The following is a 21310-nucleotide window of genomic DNA, read 5'->3' as shown; positions in this document are numbered from 1 at the left end:
TGAGCTGGGGGTGAGGAGCGGTGGTGCAGCGGTGTGTGCTCACTTGGCCTGTGCTTCGGCCTGCATGAATATGAACTCCCACTTGCGAGCGAAGGCCCTCTGCAATCGCGCCAAACTCTCCTGCAGCGCACACAGACAAAGGCACAGACACACACATGTAGACACACACATAGACACACACAGACACACACATGTAGACACAACACATAGACACACACAGACACACACATGTAGACACACACACATAGACACACACAGACACACACATGCACGCAGACCCACACACATAAACACACACAGACGCACACACGTAGACACACACAGACCCCACACATGTAGACACACACAGACCCACACATGCACGCAGACCCACACACATAAACACACACAGACGCACACAGACAAAGGCACAGACCCACACATGTAGACACACACACATAGACCACACACAGACCCACACATGCACGCAGACCCACACACATAAACACACACAGACGCACACACGTAGACCACACACAGACCACACATGTAGACACACCACACATAGACACACACAGACCCACACATGCACGCAGACCCACACACATAAACACACATACGTAGACACACACAGACCCACACATGTAGACACACACACATAGACACACACAGACCCACACATGCACGCAGACCCACACACATAAACACACACAGACGCACACACGTAGACACACACAGACCCACACATGTAGACACACACACATAGACACACACAGACACACACATGCACGCAGACCCACACACATAAACACACACAGACGCACACACGTAGACACACACAGACCCACACATGTAGACACACACATATAGACACACACAGACACACACACATAGACACTCACATACACGCAGATCCACACACATAGACATACAGACACACGCATGCACACAGAAGTGCAGAAATTAACAACAAGCAAGAATAATTAGGCAACGATGATGACGAACCCACTTGCTGTACTGCCATCCCCGGACAAATGGGGATTGACCCACTTGCTGTACTGCCATCGTACCCCGGTCACAATCCAGGCGATGTTGACCGAGACGCCCATGGGTAAGGATGGAGCTTCACGCGTGAGTGAGCGAGTGAGTGAGTGAGTGAGCGAGTGAGTGACTGAGCGAGTGAGTGAGTGAGCTAACGAGAGAGTGAGTGAATGAGCGCATGAGTTAGTGAGCGAGCGAGTGAGTGAGTGAGCGAGTGAGTGAGTGTGTGATCTAACGAGAGAGTGAGTGAGTGAGCGCATGAGTCCAGTGAGCAAGTGAACGGATGAGTCAGTGAGCAAGTGAGTGAGTGTGTGAGCTAACGAGTGTGTGAGCGCATGAGTCAGTGAGCGAGCGAGTGAGCGCATGGGTCAGTGAGCGAGTGAGTGAGCGAGTCAGTGAGCGAGTGAGTGAGCGAGTCAATGAGCGAGTGAGTGAGTGAGCGCATGAGTCAGTGAGTGAGTGAACGAGCAAGTTAGTGAGCAAGCGAGGGAGTGAGTGAGCGCATGAGTCCGTGAGCGAGTGAGTGAGCGAGTCAGTGAGCGAGTGAGTGAGCGAGTCAGTGAGCGAGTGAGTGAGCGCATGAGTCAGTGAGTGAGTGAACGAGCAAGTTAGTGAGCAAGCGAGGGAGTGAGTGAGCGCATGAGTCAATGAGCGAGTGAGTGAGTGATCCGCCAACCCTCGCTGCCTCCACAGCGCTTGGTTTACAAGGCAGCCCCGTGCAACGGCCTGACCAGCAGCAGCGGCAGGCGACCGTGAGCCCAGCACTTACGGCTTCGTAGTCGGCCAGCTCCAGGCGAGCCTTGTTCTGCATCGCCCTCTTGCACAGGTACACGGCTGCAGGTGACGAAAGGACAACGTTTAACCTCCTTCTCCGACGGGTGGCTGTTCGGGACACGGGAGTCCGACGTGTCGGAGCTTGTCCCCGGATCACGTCCCCGAAGAACGCTCGTTGGGTTCCACGCCGATTTATAATTCGCCTGCGCTCGTCGTTCAACGTCACCTGCCCCCGGCCAAACCGGGTTGCTTGGCAGCCTCGATAGGAGCGTGGCTTTAAACAACTTCGGCTGCTTTACATTTCCACGCGATGATGAGCCACTTTCGCTGAGCTATCGTTTGTGATAGCCAGGTCACTTCTGAAACAACATTCCTGCGGAGGGAGCTGGTAGGAACGTCGAGTTGCTCGGTCAATGGCCAGGGTCAACGGCGGCGTGGTGTATTCCGCAAATATGCCCGACTGTGAGGGCGGGCACAAGCCGGTGTGAATAGGTTAAACGTTGAGTTTTATAAGGGCACCACGGGGTGGCCAGCCCCTCCCCCCCCAGCCTCACCCCTCACACCCCCCACCCAGCCCCTCCCCATCATCCCCTCCCCAGCCCCTCCCCACCCTCCCCTCCCCACCCAGCCCCACCCTCCCCACCCAGCCCCTCCTTACCCTCTCCACCCAGCCCCTCCCTCCCCACCCAGCCCCTCCCTGCACGACGGACACAATAATCCCCTGTGGGCTGGTCTAACCAGGAGGTTCCTACCAGTAAAAGAGCTGTATAAGCTCAAATTCTTGGGTCTTACGGTAAAGTCACGTAGATAGGTTCAAAGAAAATAACAAACCTATCTGCATGACTTCACCGAAAGAGCCACGAATGAGTTCCTGCAGTCACGAAAGCTTTAAGTCATTATATAAGCTCAGTGGGGGCTTACCATCACCCTGGCATACATAGCAGGGGTCACCAAAAGATTTCCAAAATCATGAACAAACACAAGATCCAGGTCCGATTTAACACAGTGCATGAAATTCGTGATCTGATCCCATCTGTGAAAGACAAGATTCCTGACATGCAATATCCCGGCGTCTACAAACTAAGCTGTATCTGCGGCAGCAGTTACATTGGGGCAACTAAGCGACATGTCTCGGACCGTATTCGTGAACATGAAGCAGATTTGAAACACGGCAGGACCAATATTTCTGCCGTGGCTGATCATTATTTTAATGCGAATGGCTCACACGAAATTGATTTCTCTAAGACGATGGTACCTTGCAAGCCTACTGGCTATCAACAAAGATTAATTTAACACGTAGCCTTTCGCGACCAATATTATTCATAATCAACGTTTTTGGGTTTAGATCGCGTTATTTATAAATGTGTCGTAACCCTCCACCACCCGACACGGCCAATCAGTAAAAAATGTGTCACGTTTTCAAAGGACAAATTAATTGACTTCTTTAAAATTTTAAAATGCTGTTGATTCTCTCTTCAGCACACCGGTGGGCTAAAGAAGTCAATTAATTTGTCCTTTGAAAACGTGACACATTTTTTACTGTTTGGCCGTGTCGGGTGGTGGAGGGTTACGACACATTTATAAATAACGCGATCTGACCCAAAAACCTTGATCATCAACAAAGCTTAGTTCCTGAAGCCATCCATATAGTGCACAGACACAGAGACAATTTCAACCGAGAGGAAGGTTATAGACCGAACAATCATTGGAAAGATGTCATCAACCACTTTGGGTCACGACTTGATTTGTGTTTTCTTGTCAACCTCCACCGTCAGCAGTGTGGGTGTGTGGAGCGAGGTGCAATGCTTTGATTGGTGTAGACCTACTGCCGGTGTCGGAGACCTCCGGTCTAAACAAACAAAACAAGTCTATCTTCTTGGTTCTTTCGGTAAAGTCACGTAGAAGGGAAGTAATAAAATAATAAAAATAAAACATAATAAAACAATTTTCACGACGTTTCGGCCACAACGCAAGCAGCCGTCCTCAGGCGAAGAATGAAGCACCACCAAGCTTGGAGCGTATATTTAAGCTGGGTTAGAGGGGGGGAGGTGGGAAGAAGAGCGCCTAAACAAAATAATTTGCATATCAAGAGGAATTCAGCATATCCTCTTGATATGCAAATTATTTTGTTTAGGCGCTCTTCTTCCCACCTCCCCCGCTCTAACCCAGCTTAAATATACGCTCCAAGCTTGGTGGTGCTTCATTCTTCGCCTGAGGACGGCTGCTTGCGTTGTGGCCGAAACGTCGTGAGAATTGTTTTATTATGTTTTATTTTTATTATTTTATTACTTCCCTTCTACGTGACTTTACCGAAAGAACCAAGAAGATGAATCCCTGCAGTCACGAAAGCTTTAAATCGAAAACAAGTCTACTGCCGCGGTAATCCCAGGGGATCACCGCCGTACTGGAAACGAATAGAACTCGTCGAATCGTCGATTCGTTCAGCCGGGCTACCGGAGTCGGATCCCGGTCCGCCCCCCACCGTGACCCCAAGCCAGAATTGGGCCACACCCAACGGACATGGATCGGCGCGAGAGTGGATCGGCAGCACGTGCGGGAACAGAATCAGAATCTTCGTTTATCCCCGGGAGAAATCCGACGATCTACGAAGCTCTTCCCGTCGCGGATATCCGCTCTCACCGTAGTCGATGTTTTCCGGCTCCCAGCAGTTGGAGGGCCAGAAGTAGGGCGTCTAAAGCGGCGGCGGGAGGGGGGGCAGCGGAGAGAAACAACGTCGCTCACGCAACCGCATGACGCGACGGCACACCGCGTGGAACCCGCACGCTTCACCACGTGTTCGTGTACAGGGAGATAGAGTTTTGAGGTCCGTACGGCGTACGGCCGTTTCAATGCGGGCAACGACAAAATGTCCATTTGTTTGCGTTTTATCCCTTGTGACGGGACTTTGTAAATGAAGGTTGAGATAAATAAGGAGCACGGGGTGACTAATAGGGTCTGAATTGGTCTGTAGTAAGGTAGAGAGGGCACTGATAGGGTCTTCACAGGTATGTAGTGGTGAGTGCACTAGTGGTGAGTGTAGTCGTGGTGATTGTCTATTTGTTTGTATTTCTCCCTTGTGATGGGACTTTCAAGGATGAACTTTGAGATGTATAAGGGGCACGGGGTGACCAATAGGGTCTGAGTTGGTCTGTAACAATGTAGGGCACTGATAAGGTCTTCACAGGTATGTAGTGGTGAGTGTACTAGTGGTGAGTGTACTAGTGGTGAGTGTAGTGGTGAGTGTACTAGTGGTGAGTGTACTAGTGGTGAGTGTACTAGTGGTGAGTGTACTAGTGAGTGCACTAGTAGTGAGTGTAGTAGTGAGTGTACTAGTGGTGAGTGTGGTAGTGGTGAGTGTACTAGTGGTGAGTGTAGTAGTGGTGAGTGTAGTGGTGAGTGCACTAGTGGTGAGTGTAGTCGTGGTGATTGTCTATTTGTTTGCGTTTCTCCCTTGTGCTGGGACTTTGTAAACGAATGTTGAGATTTATAAAGAGCACGGGGTGACCAATATGGTCTGAATTGGTCTGTAGTAAGGTAGAGATGGCACTGGTAAGGGGTTGACAGGTACGTGATGGGCGTGCCGAGGTTAAGCCTTTCCAAGTTCCGAGACGTCTGCAAGCTGGCAGGGTGGGGTGGGGTGGGTCCCGTTCACCGCTGAATCGTGCAAGCGGGTTCAGCGTTCATTTTATTTAGAGAGAGGCATCGTAGTAGTAGCAGCGCCGTTGTTTTTACACGCTTTTATTTAACTCACTCTGTCTGTTGTTGTATCCTCAAAAAATATTGTAACTCAAATTTTGACTCACTTCCCAATGTGCTATCAACTGCAAACTTGGTATATTTATGTCATACTGATGACAAGTCTATATTCTATCATTTAAAAAAACATATATTTTAAAACATTCTGTTACACGCTTTTGATAAACTCTGTCTGTTGTCGTATCCTCAAATATTGTAACTCAATTTTAACCCACTTCCCAATGTCGTATCGACTGCAAACTTGGTATACGTATGTCACACTGGTGACAATACTATATTTTATTATTAAAAATAAAATAAAAATACTTTTAAACAATCTTTTTCATATCTTATGTTTCGGCTTGGGTCTAATTGTCCACGCTCAACTAACGTTGGCTGTAAATCACCACGGCCCCTTACGTTATGGCAAGCCTTGGGGCCACTTCCTGGAGTTCTGCCATTACTCGTACGGTACATTTCATTAAAGCGTGTTTTAAAAAAAAGTTTTTTAAATATTACTTATTTTAAGTCGTTGTTACTCGCCGCAGAGAACCGTAGCTACACGACCGCCGCCACTCTGCGGTAGCCAGCACCCGAAACTGTGCCACGCGCCCTCCTGCCTGGCCTTGTGCGACAGAGTTACGGTATTTCATTTTTTCTTCTGATTCCATTCCGATGACGTACCATGACATCCGTGAAACGTCATCGCAATGGAACCGAAAGAAAAACTGACAGCATACACGTACGTCGTTCTGTTCACACAGAGACACAAAGACTTATGCCGAGACACATAGACTTATACGGAGACCCATACAACATAGAAGCACACAGAGACCCATAGAGTCAGAAAGACCCATAGACATATGTAGCGACCCATGGCTTCGCATAGAGACCCTTAGACTAAGTGAGAGAATCACACGTCATCGGAATGGGTTAAGGCTTAAGATGTATTCGGCCAATTCACGACGAGTCGTATTTATTACACGCTTGGGAGGAAGCCGGAGCACCCTGAGAAAATCCACGTGTGCGAGGGGTGTGGGGGGGGGCAACGCTCGATCCCCGTACAGAAGGAACAGATGGAGAGACGCTGACGGGTAGAAGGGAGTTTCGCACCATCTGTGCGGTGACCCACCAACCCTCACCGCCGCCGCTACCTCCACAGCGCCGGGTTAGAGGCGGCCGCCACCACCACCGCCACCACCACCGCCACCGCCAGCCGGGGTAACCGCGCCATCGGCACCGCACGTCACGAGCGGAGCACAGTTTGGTAAACCTTGCAGAGTGCTGCATAGCCCCCCTTGATGAAGAATGGGCCGTGGAAGGGGATATTACAGAACAACTCCCTGGCTCCTCTCCCCCTCTCTTACCTATATAGCCTCTTGTCACAGCAACCCTTTTGCCCACTTCAGCAATTGTTTCTTGCTGTGGTTGTCCCACCTGATGACGGTCGCTTGTGTTGCGCCCGAAACGTCGTGAGCTAATTATTTTATACCCACGTGACTTTACCGAAAGAACCAGAGGACGTCACCCGCTGTTGTCGACGCCACACCACTAGGGGGAAGCACTACGCCACGCAACCCGCCCGGAGAGAGCGAAACGTCTCCCTGTGTTGTTGAGGCGAGGCGGCTGAAAGGCCGATAACCTCCACCCCACCCCACCCCTTCCATCATCTTCCCCTGCCCATTAATACCACTGCTGCCCTCCCCACGCCTGGGCAGCGAGCCGGGACACCCCCTCCACACCTGCCAAGTCACACCTGCATAGTCACGCGTCTGTATACAATCGGACATCTCTTCTTGGTTCTTTCGGTAAAGTCACGTAGAAGGGAAATAATAAATAATAAAAATAAAACATAATATGTTACATTTTTATTATAAATTGACTGGAGGAATCCGAAGAGCTGTGAAGCACTTTTTTTTCACCGGCGCACAGGAGATTCACAGATGTCCGAATTCGATTTAAAGCTTTCGTGACTGCAGGGATTAATCTTCTTGGTTCTTTCGGTAAAGTCATGTAGAAGGTAAATTAAAAAATTAAAAAAATTAAAAACATACTATGTAAAAAAAAATGTATTTTATTATTTCCCTTCTACGTGACTTTACCGAAAAAACCAAGAAGATGAATCCCTGCAGTCACGAAAGCTTTAAATCGAAATCGGACATCTGTGAATCTCCTGCGCGCCGGTGAAGAAAAAGTTCTTTACAGCTCTTCGGATTCCTCCAGTCAATTTATATATTTAAAATAATAAGATAAATATTCTGATTCTGCACGCTCACACCTGCCGAGTCATCACACCTGCATAGACCCCCCCCCCCCCCCGGCGCTCACCTGGAACCGGTAGAAGGTGTTGTCGTCTTTCAGGGTGAGCACGTGGTCCGAGATCGGGAAGAAATATCCGTGAGCAGACACGAGCGTGCCCAGATGCAGCGCCTCCGCTGCGCACAAAGACAAAGGTGTCCATCAACCCCCTGCACGCCACCCGCCGCCACGGTATAGCCTCAGCAAGCTGCTGGGGCAAGTGCTGTTGTATGTATGGTGAACTTGTTTTATTACCAGAAATGTCAGAAACCTATAATTATTATAATTTGCTTTAAGGGGGCGTCCATAAATGACGTCACGCGATTTTGGATGATTTTGACCGCCCCCTTCCCTCGTCACACGGCGTCACAAAAAGTCAGACCCCCCCTCAAATATGACGTCACAAAGATCTGCCCCCCCCCCCAGATTAAATATGCTCAAATCGCTTTAAACTATTGTCATTGTAGTGCGTATTTAATGTGGCGCTGCACTCCGATGTTGTAGAGAAAACATTTATTATAAAGTATATTTATTTAAGTAGAACGTGTTGTCTATATTCATTTAAAGTTGCGCATTTTGATGTGACGTCACAATCCTCAAACCCCCCCCCCCCCCCTCGTCACACATCGTCACAAATGTCTGACCTTCCCCCCCCAGGTGCGTGACGTCATTTATGTACGGCCCCTAAGTGGTCTGATACTAGCATTGTCTTTGTACTGTTTGCCTGTTGGCGTCAATTCTCTGGTGTGACACTGGTGGTGAGACACTGGTGGTGAGACAGGTGAGCAGGTGAGTGGTGAAGTGAGGAGTCAGGTGAGTGGTGAGATGAATAGGTGAGGAGTGAGGTGAGTGGTGAGTGGTGAGGTGAGCAGTCAGGTGAGTGGTGAGATGAATAGGTGAGGAGTGAGGTGAGGAGTGAGGTGAGTGGTGAGGAGTGAGGTGAGTGGTGAGTGGTGAGGTGAGGAGTGAGGTGAGTGGTGAGATGAATAGGTGAGGAGTGAGGTGAGGAGTGAGGTGAGTGGTGAGGAGTGAGGTGAGTGGTGAGTGGTGAGGAGTCAGGTGAGTGGTGAGATGAATAGGTGAGGAGTGAGGTGAGGAGTGAGGTGAGGGGTGAGGTAAGTGGTGAGGAGTGAGGTGAGTCGTGAGTGGTGAGGTGAGGAGTGAGGTGATTGGTGAGGTGTTGAGGTGAGTGGTGAGGTGAGGAGTCAGGTGAGTGGTGAGATGAATAGGGGAGGAGAGAGGTGAGGAGGGAGGTGAGGGGTGAGGAGAGGAGTGAGGTACGTGGTGAGGCGTGAGGTGAGTCGTGAGTGGTGAGGTGAGGAGTGAGGTGATTGGTGAGGTGTTGAGGTGAGTGGTGAGGTGAGGAGTCAGGTGAGTGGTGAGATGAATAGGTGAGGAGTGAGGTGAGGAGTGAGGTGAGGAGTGAGGTGAGTGGTGAGGTGTAGAGGTGAGGAGGCCTCACCTGGGTCGTCAATGATGAGGTTTCTCATGAGCCACTGGACGATGTCCGCACCTGGTGAGGAGCGGGTGAGGTGGGGGGGGGCAGGGAGGTAAACGAGGTATTGATCACTTATTGACATTTGTGTCGAGAGCGGCTCAACCCTGCCGAGTGACAGTGGCTCCATTAATAATCATTCAATAGTGATGACGTCACGTCAATAGAGATGATCTCACGTCAATAGTGATGACGTCACGTCAATAGTGATGTCACGTCAATAGAGATGATGTCACATCAATAGTGATGATGACGTCACGTCAATAGTGATGACGTCACGTCAATAGCGATGATGTCACGTCAATATAGATGACGTCACGTCAATAAAGATGACGTCACGTCAATGGTGATGACGTCACGTCAATAGCGATGACGTCACGTCAATAGCGATGACGTCACGTCAACAGTGATGATGTCACGTCAATAGAGATGATGATTTGACCGATAATTACGACAGTGATGATGATGGTGATGATACAATAACGATAACGATGACCGCGGCATTGTTTAGAATCATAATGTGTATTTATACTGGAGGAATCCGGTGAGCTATCGGTACAAAAACACGATATGAGTGCAAAGTATACGAAAGGTAAACAAATCACTTGAAAAAAAATAAACTATGTTTATTTTACCAGGTAGAGCCCACTGAGCTACTAACTTCCTTTTTCAGAATCGGCCTCCCCACAAACGATAATAGCTCAACGAAGTGGGGCTCATCATCACGTGGGTAAAACATTATAGACGATGGCGACGATGACGATGGAGATGACGATGATGATGGCGATGACGATGATGGTGATGATGACGGCGATGACGATGGCGATGGTGATGACGATGACGATGGTGATGACGATGATGATGGCGATGACGATGATGGTGATGATGACGGCGATGACGATGGCGATGGTGATGACGGCGACGATGATGATGGCGATGACGACGATGACGACGATGGTGATGACGACGGCGATGACGATGGCGATGACGACGATGATGATGACGACGACGATGATGATGGCGATGACGACGATGACGACGATGGTGATGACGACGGCGATGACGATGGCGATGACGACGACGATGGCGATGACAACGACGACGATGACGATGATGACGATGACGAAGCGACGGGGGGGGGGGGGAGGAGGGGGAGGAGGGCGTCAGCGTCTACCGGTGACGACGCTGGGGATCTTGGAGAGGAAGCTCTTGACCGTGCGGATGGGAACTCCGCTCGTCTCGTCCTGCATCTTCCTCACCACCTCCTCCATCTGCTCCTCCTCGCGGGGTGGGGGAGGGTGGGGAGGGTGGGGTGGGCAGGGTGGGGGAGGGTGGGGAGGGTGGGGTGGGCAAGGTGGGGGAGGGTGGGGGGGGTGGGGGAGGGTGGGGGAGGGTGGGGGGAGGGTGGGGGGGGCAGGGTGGGGCAGGGTGGGACAGGGTGGGGGGGGGTAGTGGGGAGTTCAGGATGGGGGAGGGTGGGGAGGTAGTGGGTGGGGGGGTAGTGGGTGGGGGGGTAGTGGGTGGGGGGGTAGTGGGTGGAGGAGGAGACGGCACCACACACAGACGGGTCGCCCCCTGTTAGCGTCACTCGCTGGCTGTTCGGCTGGAGGAGAAGCCACGTGGATCAGCGGTACCCAGGAGGCACTGGGCGCCCGCGGTGGCTAGGAGATGTTAACTCCCTCGCCTGGTGTACAGGAGGTCGTGTGTTCGATCCTGACCCTGACGATGCCTGCTGCTGTATATTTGGAGTTTGCGTGTTTCTCTCTTATCATCATCACGGTGGCTCGGAGATGTTAACTCCCTCGCCTGGTGTACAGGAGGTCGTCTGTTCGATCCTGACCCTGACGATGCCTGCTGCTGTATACTTGGATTTTGCGTGTTTCTCTCTCATCATCATCACGGTGGCTAGATGTTAACTACCTCGCCTGGTGTACAGGAGGTCGTGTGTTCGATCCTGACCCTGACGATACCTGCTGCTGTATATTTGGAGTTTGCGTGTTTCTCTCTCATCATCATCACGGTGGTTAGGAGATGTTAACTCCCTCGCCTGGTATGCAGGAGGTCGTGTGTTCGATCCCGACCCTGACGCCTGCTGCTGTATACTTGGATCGTACTCTGCCCCGTGGTCGCGTGGATTTTTCGCCGGGTCCCTCCGGTTTTCCCCTCCACGTTTCGAGTCAACATCACGCATTCAGGGTGTCTGTGGCTGCTGCTCTCAATGTCCACGTGACGATCATACGAAGCCACCGCTTCGTGAGGCTGTCGTTTGTGACGACCAGGTCGCTTCTACAAAAAAAAGAAGAGCTACCTCGCTCAGTGGGCGGCCTTACTTGGTCAAATTAAAATTGCTTAAGAATAGAAATCCTAGCAAATCGGACTTCCCACCACCTTCTCGGGCTGCTGGTGAGAGAACCTCCAACGCATCAACGCTCACTCGAGCAGGAAATCGTCTTTGACCTTCGCTGTTTCGTGTTTAGTTTTTTGTTTTGGCAATCGTAAGGCCACGCTCGTAAGTTCTGAGACTAAATCCGCCTCCACGGGCTGAATTATTAACGACGTCCTCGCGGGGGGCGGGTGGGGGGTTAGCGCGATCGTAGGGGGCACCCCCCCCCCCTCTACCCCCCCCCCCTTCTACCCCCCCCCTCTACCCCCCCCCTCTACCCCCCCGCCCCCCCGCAGCCCGGTCGGCCCACTGGTAGAAGGGCAGCCCTAATTAAAGAGGCGCTCTCTTTGATGGGAGGGGGGGGGTTGGGGTGGAATTAATTAGGGGGGCCCACAAATGGCACGTGTGCGGATTCTGAAAGACACGAGGGGGGCTGCCATCCTCAGCTGCGTGCTTCGGTCACGGGGTTCTGCCTCCTCTTGAGATTTGAAACTAAAAACTGGGACGTGTCACGGGAAGACGAAGAACGAGACCAGAAGAGGGGGTCACCTATGGATAAAAGAATCGCCTTGTAGGTATGTTATGTGTGTTGAATTTCTTTCGCACTGTACGTAGCCAACCGTGCTAATCAGACGTACGGGGAGAAGTTAAGAAACGAAACACAAATTAAGTTGTAAAATAAATTAGTTTGCAATCTAGACGATGATTTAAAAGCGCATAGCTCCAGCAGCTTCCTAATATCGGAAAAAGGATCATTCCAGACGGCGCAGAAGCAGCGCATCTCGCCACGGTGGTGAGATGTTAACTACCTCGCCTGGTATACAGGAGGTCGTGGGTTCGATCCCGACCCTGACGCCTGCTGTATATGTGGAGTTTGCATTTTTATCTCATCATCATTACGGTGGCTAGGAGATGTTAACTACCTCGCCTGGTATACAAGAGGTCGTGGGTTTGATCCCGACCCTGACGCCTGCTGTATATGTGGAGTTTGCATTTCTATCTCATCATCATCATCATCATTACGGTGGCTAGGAGATGTTAACTACCTCGCCAAGTATACAAGAGGTCGTGGGTTTGAATCCTGACCCTGACGCCTGCTGTATATTTGGAGTTTGCGTGTCTCTCCCCGTGGTTGCGTGAATTTTTATCTGGGGGTGGCTGAGACTCGGATTCGAACCCAGGTCCTCAACGGCGAAGGCTCTGGCGTCTGCGCCGTCTAGCGAGCCACCAGGGGCCGCTTGCAAAGGAGGCTCCTCGTTTTGTTGCTGTTGGTTGCGCTGGGATGTGAAACATTTGACGCATTCGCCCTTCGCTGGCCGTGCGCGACGGATGAATGATGTCAACGACGCGGGCTCGTGGACGACTCTCCGGATTATAACACTGGTCAACACACTTTATCTGGCATAAGGTATTCCAACGGTATGAGACATCTCCTTTACCAGTGGCAAAATATAGTGATAGGTTTTTACCCTTTCAACTGGTACAAAAACTGACACCTTTATACAAGGGATCATGTTTGCAACAACCACAACACAAGCAGTCAATATGCAAACAAAAATAAACAACTCTGATAATGATATGCAGTACGCCTTTTGGCGTCATCTGGTCCAACACCAATGGAGACTAGGCTCTAAGAAAAGCTGTCTCGGGTGTGGACCAATCAACTTCAAGGACAGTGCATATCATTATCAGAGTTGTTTTTCTTTGTTTGCATATTGACTGCTTGTGTTGTGGTTATTGCAAACATGATCCCTTGTATAAAGGTGTCAGTTTTTGTACCAGTTGAAAGGGTAAAAACCTATTACTGTATTCCAACGGGTTTAAGGTAAATTTGGGGTGCCGATTCCAAATCTGGCATCAGTTTTTTGTCTATCACATCAGGTTTTTGAGATATCAAATTTATCATTTTCAATAAAAACTGCGGAAGAAAAATATTAAATAATTGTGGATATCTACATAAAATGATATTATAAACACACTATCCTAAAAATACAGCACCATATTTTAACACTAAAGCAGTCACCGACTCGCAACAACTTGCAATCATAAGTGACGGATTTAATTTCTGGTAAAATCAATGAAAATGGGGTATGCCGATAGCATAAAAATGAGATGTGATAGAGCAAATCTGAGATCAGATTTGGAATCAGCACCCTGAAATTAGTCTAGAACAGCTGCAAAACTCCAGGCCAGAAAAACATGTTTTTTTTTGTTGACCAGTGATATCGGCACGGTTGCTCTAACGCCGGGGTGGGGAACGTCCGGCCCACGGGCCGTATGAGGCCCGCGAAATCATTTGGTCTCTGGCCCTGCCAAGGCAACCGCAGGCAGGACTCGAAATTCAATAAATCTAGGAGCAAACCTGGAAAAGCAGTTCCGAGTAGCAACATCATCAATACCGGCTAACATCACACGCCTCACCAAAGAGAAGCAGTTCCAGCCATCACATTAGGGGTGAGTTAATTAAATATTTGACCAAATATAACCGGCAAATAAACATAATAACAAAAACATTCAGAGCGTCGTGAGAATGACAGACTATTTTAATTCTAACATGGATCTGAGTTCGAGCAGATATTTTGGTATGTCCCCCTACTCTTTGTTTTTTTCGGTAAAGTCACGTAGGTAAAACAATAAAATAAATAAATCACGACGCTTCGGAGGCAACACAAGTTCATACTTTTGTATGGCCCGCGAATACTACCACGGTGAGTAGCTACTAGAGTCAGTAGATACTATTATAGAGTGAGTAGATACTGCTATAGATTTTGTAGTTACTACTATAGTCAGTGGATACAACTATAGAGTCAGCAGATACTATACAGTTAGTCGTTACGAGTATATAGTCGGTAGATACTACTGTAGGCCCAGTAAATACTACTATGGTCAGTAGTTATTACAGTCACTAAATACTACTACACAGTCAGTAGCTACTACTGGCTCAGTTGATACTACTGTACAGTCAGTAGATACTACTACAGAGTCAATAGATACCACTTCCTCTGTTGTATGTAAGGTGTTGTTAGTATATATACCTACGAGGGGTAAAGATATTTTTTGAGGGGGGGGGGGGAGACCACAATTTTCGGAAACATTTTTACATCAACTATTTACCCCACACTTTCTACAACTTTTTGGACTTGTGAAAGCCTCTTATATATTTGTTGGTGGAGAAATGTACAAACAGCCCACCGGGCTTTGACAATACCTTAGTATCTGTGTGTATATATATGTAAGGTTTTTAAGAAATATATTTTTCACCCGGGCAAAGCCGGGTACTTCCGCTAGTGATGTTATAAATATCCAAATGGCCCTTGGCATAAAAAAAGTTACCCACCAGATCGGGCAACGTTGAAAAATATATAAGTAATAAATATAAATAAATAAAATATTGCCTCCATTGCCATGTGAGCCGCTGGACGGGAGGTGGCTTAGTGGTGGCATGGGCGTGGCTTGTATGGAGGTTTCCAGCTTTCGGGAGGCAACAGGATGTGGCGGGGGTGGCCGCCATATTTAAATGGCACCGAGTAATTGACAACAAGAAAAGTATTCATAATCAACGTTTTTGGGTTTAGATCGCGTTATTTATAAATGTGTTGTAACCCTCCACCACCCGACACGGCCAAACAGTAAAAAAGTGTCACGTTGACAAAAGACAAATAGTTCACTGCTTTAGCCCACCGGTGTGTTGAAGTCACAACATTTACAATTTGAGTACGACGTTTCGCTGGTAATTGCATCCAGCATCATCGGGCAATTCGCCAGAATTGTCAACGTGACACTTTTTTACTGATTGGCCGTGTCGGGTGGTGGAGGGTTACGACACATTTATAAATAATGCGATCTAAACCCAAAAACGTTGATTATGAATAACATCGTTGATTCAAATGTATCATCGATTGATCGACGTAATCGATGAATAGAGTTACTCCACTACTCGTTCCGGCTCCACTCAAAATACGGAATGGCTTGACTCTCCATCGGGATTTGAGGGACCGAGCACACAAAGATCCCCCATGCAGCCTCAACAGACTGTTGGGGCAAGTGCTTTTAGCAAGTAGTGCCTATGAAGGCCGGCACGGCAAACGAGGGGGTGGGTGGCCAACATCACGCCCGACCGCCTTTGTCTCCCCAGTGGCGATGTTTACTACACACCGCACCAGGAACTCGTTTTAGGATGAATCTACCTGGGAGAGGCCCAGGACCGGTTCAGATAATCGTCACCGGTGTTGGAGCAGGTGAGTGGTGAGATGTGTAGGTGAGGAGTCAGGTGAGCAGGTGAGTGGTGAGATGTGGAGGTGAGGAGTCAGGTGTGCAGGTGAGTGGTGAGCTGTGGAGGTGAGGAGTCAGGTGTGCAGGTGAGTGGTGAGCTGTGGAGGTGAGGAGTCAGGTGAGCAGGTGAGTGGTGAGCTGTGGAGGTGAGGAGTCAGGTGAGCAGGTGAGTGGTGAGATGTGGAGGTGAGGAGTCAGGTGAGCAGGTGAGTGGTGAGATGTGGAGGGGAGGAGTTAGGTGTGCAGGTGAGTGGTGAGCTGTGGAGGTGAGTGGTGAGCTGTGGAGGTGAGGAGTCAGGTGAGCAGGTGAGTGGTGAGATGTGGAGGTGAGGAGTCAGGTGAGCAGGTGAGTGGTGAGATGTGGAGGGGAGGAGTCAGGTGTGCAGGTGAGTGGGAGCTGTGAGCGGCAATCCAACTCTGGTCTCCGGCTTCATGGCGCGGCGCGCTACCCGCTACGCAACTGCTCTGCACGCACACGCACCCACACACCCACACACACCCACACGCACACGCACCCACACACGCACGCACCCACACGCCCATACACGCACCCACACACGCACCCACACACGCACGCGCCCACACGCACCCACAAGCACGCACCCACACCCACACACGCATCCACACACCCATACATGCACCCACACACGCAACCACACATGCACCCTCACACCCATACACGCACGCACACACGCACCCACACACGCACGCACAAAGAAACCGCAAAAATTATTCCGCCGTCGCAAAAGAATCCACATTTGTAAGTGGCGACCACTCACGCCATTAAACACTTTCCCCCCCCCCCCCACCGTCCCAACCCGCTACGACCCCGGCCGCTCATACATCGCTTTGTCATTTTACGCGACGCCAAATTTACGCGATTAACGGCGACCCCGGTAGCCCCCCCCCCCCCGCGGTGAAAACCGTCCGAGCGATTTGCCCCCCGTGTCACGGGGCCGAGGCCAGACCTCCCACCGGCGGGCGGGCGGGCGGGCGAGTTGGCTTGCTTCAAAGCGACGCGTTCAACGAAAATCAACAACATCGCGGTGTCACCCACAGGGCGTGGGCCAGGCCTTGCCGGCACCCTCAGGGGAGCCCCGAGGTCAGACGGCGTCTCGACGGGGCCCCGGGCAATTCCATCCCCCGGTTAAATTAAGGACAGCACATTCTAGATTTGAAGCTTTCGTGACCGCAAGGATTCATATTCTTGGGTTTTTTCGGTAAAGTCACGTCGGTAAAAAATAAAACTAAAATAAAAATCACGACGTTTCGGAGGCAACACAAGCCTCCGTCTTCAGGTGGAACCGTCGCAGCACGCTCGCTGTATCAAGTAAATGAGAAATTCCAAGAGATCCGACCCCGTATATATACTGGTTGAGGGGGCAGGAGCCAGGGCAGGCCCCTGGATAGGAGTTTTTTTATTATTATGGTAAAGTTGGTGCGGCTGAAGCTACGGCTAGTCTACATAACAAAGGACTGAGTCTTTGTTATGTAGACTGGCTGAGAGGGGGGGGGGGGTGCCAGAGTTGTTAAAGTGCGGCTGCAGCTAATGGGACCGTCAACCACCCACCCGTCCCCGGTGACTTTCGTGGTGCCAGGCCACCCTCGCAAACGAGGCCCTATCCTCGGCCTCTTGAGTTCTCGCCTGGGAACGCAAAATAAAAACTCTCGCAGCTTGACACTACGACGAGCGCTTCGGCGATCGGCTGCGCGAGGTCACGGACGAGAGCTCCGAGTTCAAACGCGGACATCCACGCAACCTCAACGGACGCCCGGCTCCGCACGGCACACGTGGGAAGAAGCCATCTTGACTTCCTCAATGGGGCTGGGTGTTTTTTCCCCTCCGAATTCCTGGAGATTGCCCTGATGACGTTTGACGCATTTTCAAACGTCGGACACAATGGCCTTGTACCTTCGGCTCAACTGTCCGCCGAAGCAAAACAATTACAGTAAAGCACGCTCATGGATGGGGGTGGGTGCGGGGGGGACAAAGATAAAGATCCCCCGTGTAGCCTTGACAGACTGTTGGGGCAAGTGCTGATAGTAGCGAGTAGCACCTATGAAGGCCGGCGCTGTCGCACACAAGGGGGTGGGTGGCCAGCACGACGCCCGGCCGCCTTTGTCTCGCCAAGCGCTGCTGTTTGCACCTTGTGCCAGGTACTCATTTGAGGCCGAGTCGACCAAGGGGAGGAGGCCAAGGGACCGGTTCAGGTTGTGATCTTCACCGGTGTGCCGGTGGTCGTGAGCGGGAATCGAACTCGGGCCGCCGGGTTGGCAGCTGGGCAACATGGAACCCCTCTGCACTTGGGCCGCCCGCTGTTCACAGTCGCATTGAGCCATCGGTATTCATCTCCTGTGCCAGAGGCAGGGATTCCATATTCCTACACCGGTGGGCAAGTATCAAAGTATGAAAGAATAAGAACGAGTTGTTAACCTTTCTTGCATTAAAACAGGAGGTGTCAAGATGTCCAAACACCAAATGGAAACCTTTGGCAATGGAATCAAGTCCGCATGAAACCACCCGCCCGCCCGCCCCAAGAGTGACGATTTGGCTTCCGTCAACCCCCAAGATCGTGCGGCAACGCAGGGCGAGTGGCACGCTGGCGGCCGGGCGTGGGGGAAGAGTAGGCCAAAGGTGCCGTCTAAAGGGCAGGGGCTCTGCGACCTAAAATAACGAGAAGAGGAATTTGGCAAAGGGCCGCGACGCAGCGTGGCGAGTAAGAAAGGCGGTGGTGGGACCCGCTGGAGTTGAGGGTAAGGCTCACAAAGTGCGTCTTGTGGTCCAGAGAATACGGTAAGGCTCACAAAGTGCGTCTTGTGGTCCAGAGAATATGGTAAGGCTCACAAAGTGCGTCTTGTGGTCCAGAGAATACGGTAAGACTCACAAAATGCGCGTTATGGTCCAGAGAATACGGTAAGGCTCACAAAGTGCGTCTCGTGGTCCAGAGAATACGGTAAGACTCACAAAGTGCGCGTTATGGTCCAGAGAATACGGTAAGGCTCACAAAGTGCGTCTCGTGGTCCAGAGAATACGATAAGACTCACAAAATGCGTCTTGTGGTCCAGAGAATACGGTAAGGCTCACAAAGTGCGCGTTATGGTCCAGAGAATACGGTAAGGCTCACAAAGTGCGTCTCGTGGTCCAGAGAATACGGTAAGACACACAAAGTGCGTCTTGTGGTCCAGAGAATACGGTAAGGCTCACAAAGTGCGTCTTGTGGTACAGAGAATACGGTAAGGCTCACAAAGTGCGTCTTGTGTTCCAGAGAATATGGTAAGACTTACAAAGTGCGCCTTGTGGTCCAGAGAATACGGTAAGACTCAGAAAGTGCGTATCGTGGTCCAGAGAATACGGTAAGACACACAAAGTGCGTCTTGTGGTCCAGAGAATACGGTAAGGCTCACAAAGTGCGTCTTGTGGTCCAGAGAATACGGTAAGACACACAAAGTGCGTCTCGTAGTCCAGAGAATACGGTAAGGCTCACAAAGTGCGTCTTGTGGTCCAGAGAATATGGTAAGGCTCACAAAGTGCGTCTTGTGGTCCAGAGAATACGGTAAGACTCACAAAGTGCGTCTTGTGGTCCAGAGAATACGATAAGGCTCACAAAGTGCGTCTTGTGGTCCAGAGAATACGGTAAGACACACAAAGTGCGCCTTGTGGTCCAGAGAATACGGTAAGACTCACAAAGTGCGCCTTGTGGTCCAGAGAATACGGTAAGGCTCACAAAGTGCGTCTTGTGGTCCAGAGAATACGGTAAGGCACTCAAAGTGCGCCTTGTGGTCCAGAGAATACGGTAAGGCACTCAAAGTGCGTCTTGTGGTCCAGAGAATACGGTAAGACTCACAAAGTGCGCCTTGTGGTCCAGAGAATACGGTAAGACTCACAAAGTGCGTCTTGTGGTCCAGAGAATACGGTAAGGCTCACAAAGTGCGTCTCGTAGTCCAGAGAATACGGTAAGGCTCACAAAGTGCGTCTTGTGGTCCAGAGAATACGGTAAGGCACTCAAAGTGCATCTCGTAGTCCAGAGAATACGGTAAGGCTCACAAAGTGCGTCTTGTGGTCCAGAGAATACGGTAAGGCTCACAAAGTGCGTCTTGTGGTCCAGAGAATACGGTAAGGCTCACAAAGTGCGTCTTGTGGTCCAGAGAATACGGTAAGACTCACAAAGTGCGTCTTGTGGTCCAGAGAATACGATAAGGCTCACAAAGTGCGTCTTGTGGTCCAGAGAATACGGTAAGACTTACAAAGTGCGTCTTGTGGTCCAGAGAATACGGTAAGACTCACAAAGTGCGTCTTGTGGTCCAGAGAATACGGTAAGGCTCACAAAGTGCGTCTCGTAGTCCAGAGAATACGGTAAGGCTCACAAAGTGCGTCTTGTGGTCCAGAGAATACGGTAAGGCACTCAAAGTGCATCTCGTAGTCCAGAGAATACGGTAAGGCTCACAAAGTGCGTCTTGTGGTCCAGAGAATACGGTAAGGCTCACAAAGTGCGTCTTGTGGTCCAGAGAATACGTTAAGGCTCACAAAGTGCGTCTTGTGGTCCAGAGAATACGGTAAGACTCACAAAGTGCGTCTTGTGGTCCAGAGAATACGATAAGGCTCACAAAGTGCGTCTTGTGGTCCAGAGAATACGGTAAGACTTACAAAGTGCGCCTTGTGGTCCAGAGAATACGGTAAATTCTACGCGAGGAGGAGGAGGAGTGCACTTCAAGCATCACGCGTTTGCCACTCCATCCTCCGTTGCTAAGGGGGGGGGAGGGGGGTGCGGAGCACACAAGTTCGGAGACGGTTGCCCTTGGATACGACTGTGTATCGGCAGCCGGGAGGAAAATAAAATAGGGAGGGATAGGGAGGGGAGGGGATAGGGAGGGGATGGGATGGGAGGGGTGGGGAGGGGAGGCCCCCCCCCCCCCACCCACGTTGGCGAGCCGCGATCCGCGATCCGCAGAGACGTCGCCGGATCGGCTCCATCTCCCGGGCGAGGCCGGGGGATGAAACAACAAGGGGGGTTCAAAAAATCTCTAAAATTCCCGCAAAAAACTAAAAAAACAAATCCCCGTGACGAAGCTGTCTGCGCGCGGACGGTGGCGGCAGCGGTGGCGCAGCGGTTAGCGGCACCGCGCAGCGGGGCAGAGGACCCGAGCTCGATTCCCGACGCCGGTGACGATTATCTGAACCGGTCCTGGGCATCCGGCTGGGTCGACTCTGCCTCAAATGAGTTGCTGGTGCGGTGTTGCGGTCAACGTCGCCACTGGCGGGGAGACAAAGGCGGCCGCCCACCACCTCGGGGTGCCACGGGCCTTCATAGCCTTCATAGCCTTCATAGGTGCCG

At 50.9% G+C, this 21310-nt stretch overlaps 1 protein-coding gene across 1 annotated transcript in view; it reads right to left on the bottom strand.

Moving 5' to 3' along the window:
* Window positions 1-21310, bottom strand: part of LOC133356208 (regulator of G-protein signaling 7-like) — a 56264-nt gene that overhangs the window by 11648 nt on the left and 23306 nt on the right. Inside the window, exons 2-7 of the mRNA XM_061573585.1 lie at window positions 10497-10593; window positions 9290-9340; window positions 7858-7964; window positions 4435-4486; window positions 1790-1854; window positions 44-120 (exon numbers count right to left, since the gene is read on the bottom strand). Coding sequence (XP_061429569.1) covers window positions 44-120; window positions 1790-1854; window positions 4435-4486; window positions 7858-7964; window positions 9290-9340; window positions 10497-10593 — 449 coding nt within the window. The remainder of the gene's footprint in view (window positions 1-43; window positions 121-1789; window positions 1855-4434; window positions 4487-7857; window positions 7965-9289; window positions 9341-10496; window positions 10594-21310) is intronic.

The sequence above is a fragment of the Lethenteron reissneri genome, chromosome 53, assembly GCF_015708825.2.
Source record: "Lethenteron reissneri isolate LAM-NWPU_2019-01 chromosome 53, ASM1570882v1, whole genome shotgun sequence".
NCBI lineage: Eukaryota > Metazoa > Chordata > Hyperoartia > Petromyzontiformes > Petromyzontidae > Lethenteron > Lethenteron reissneri.
This window is presented reverse-complemented; position numbering and strand designations above follow the sequence as displayed.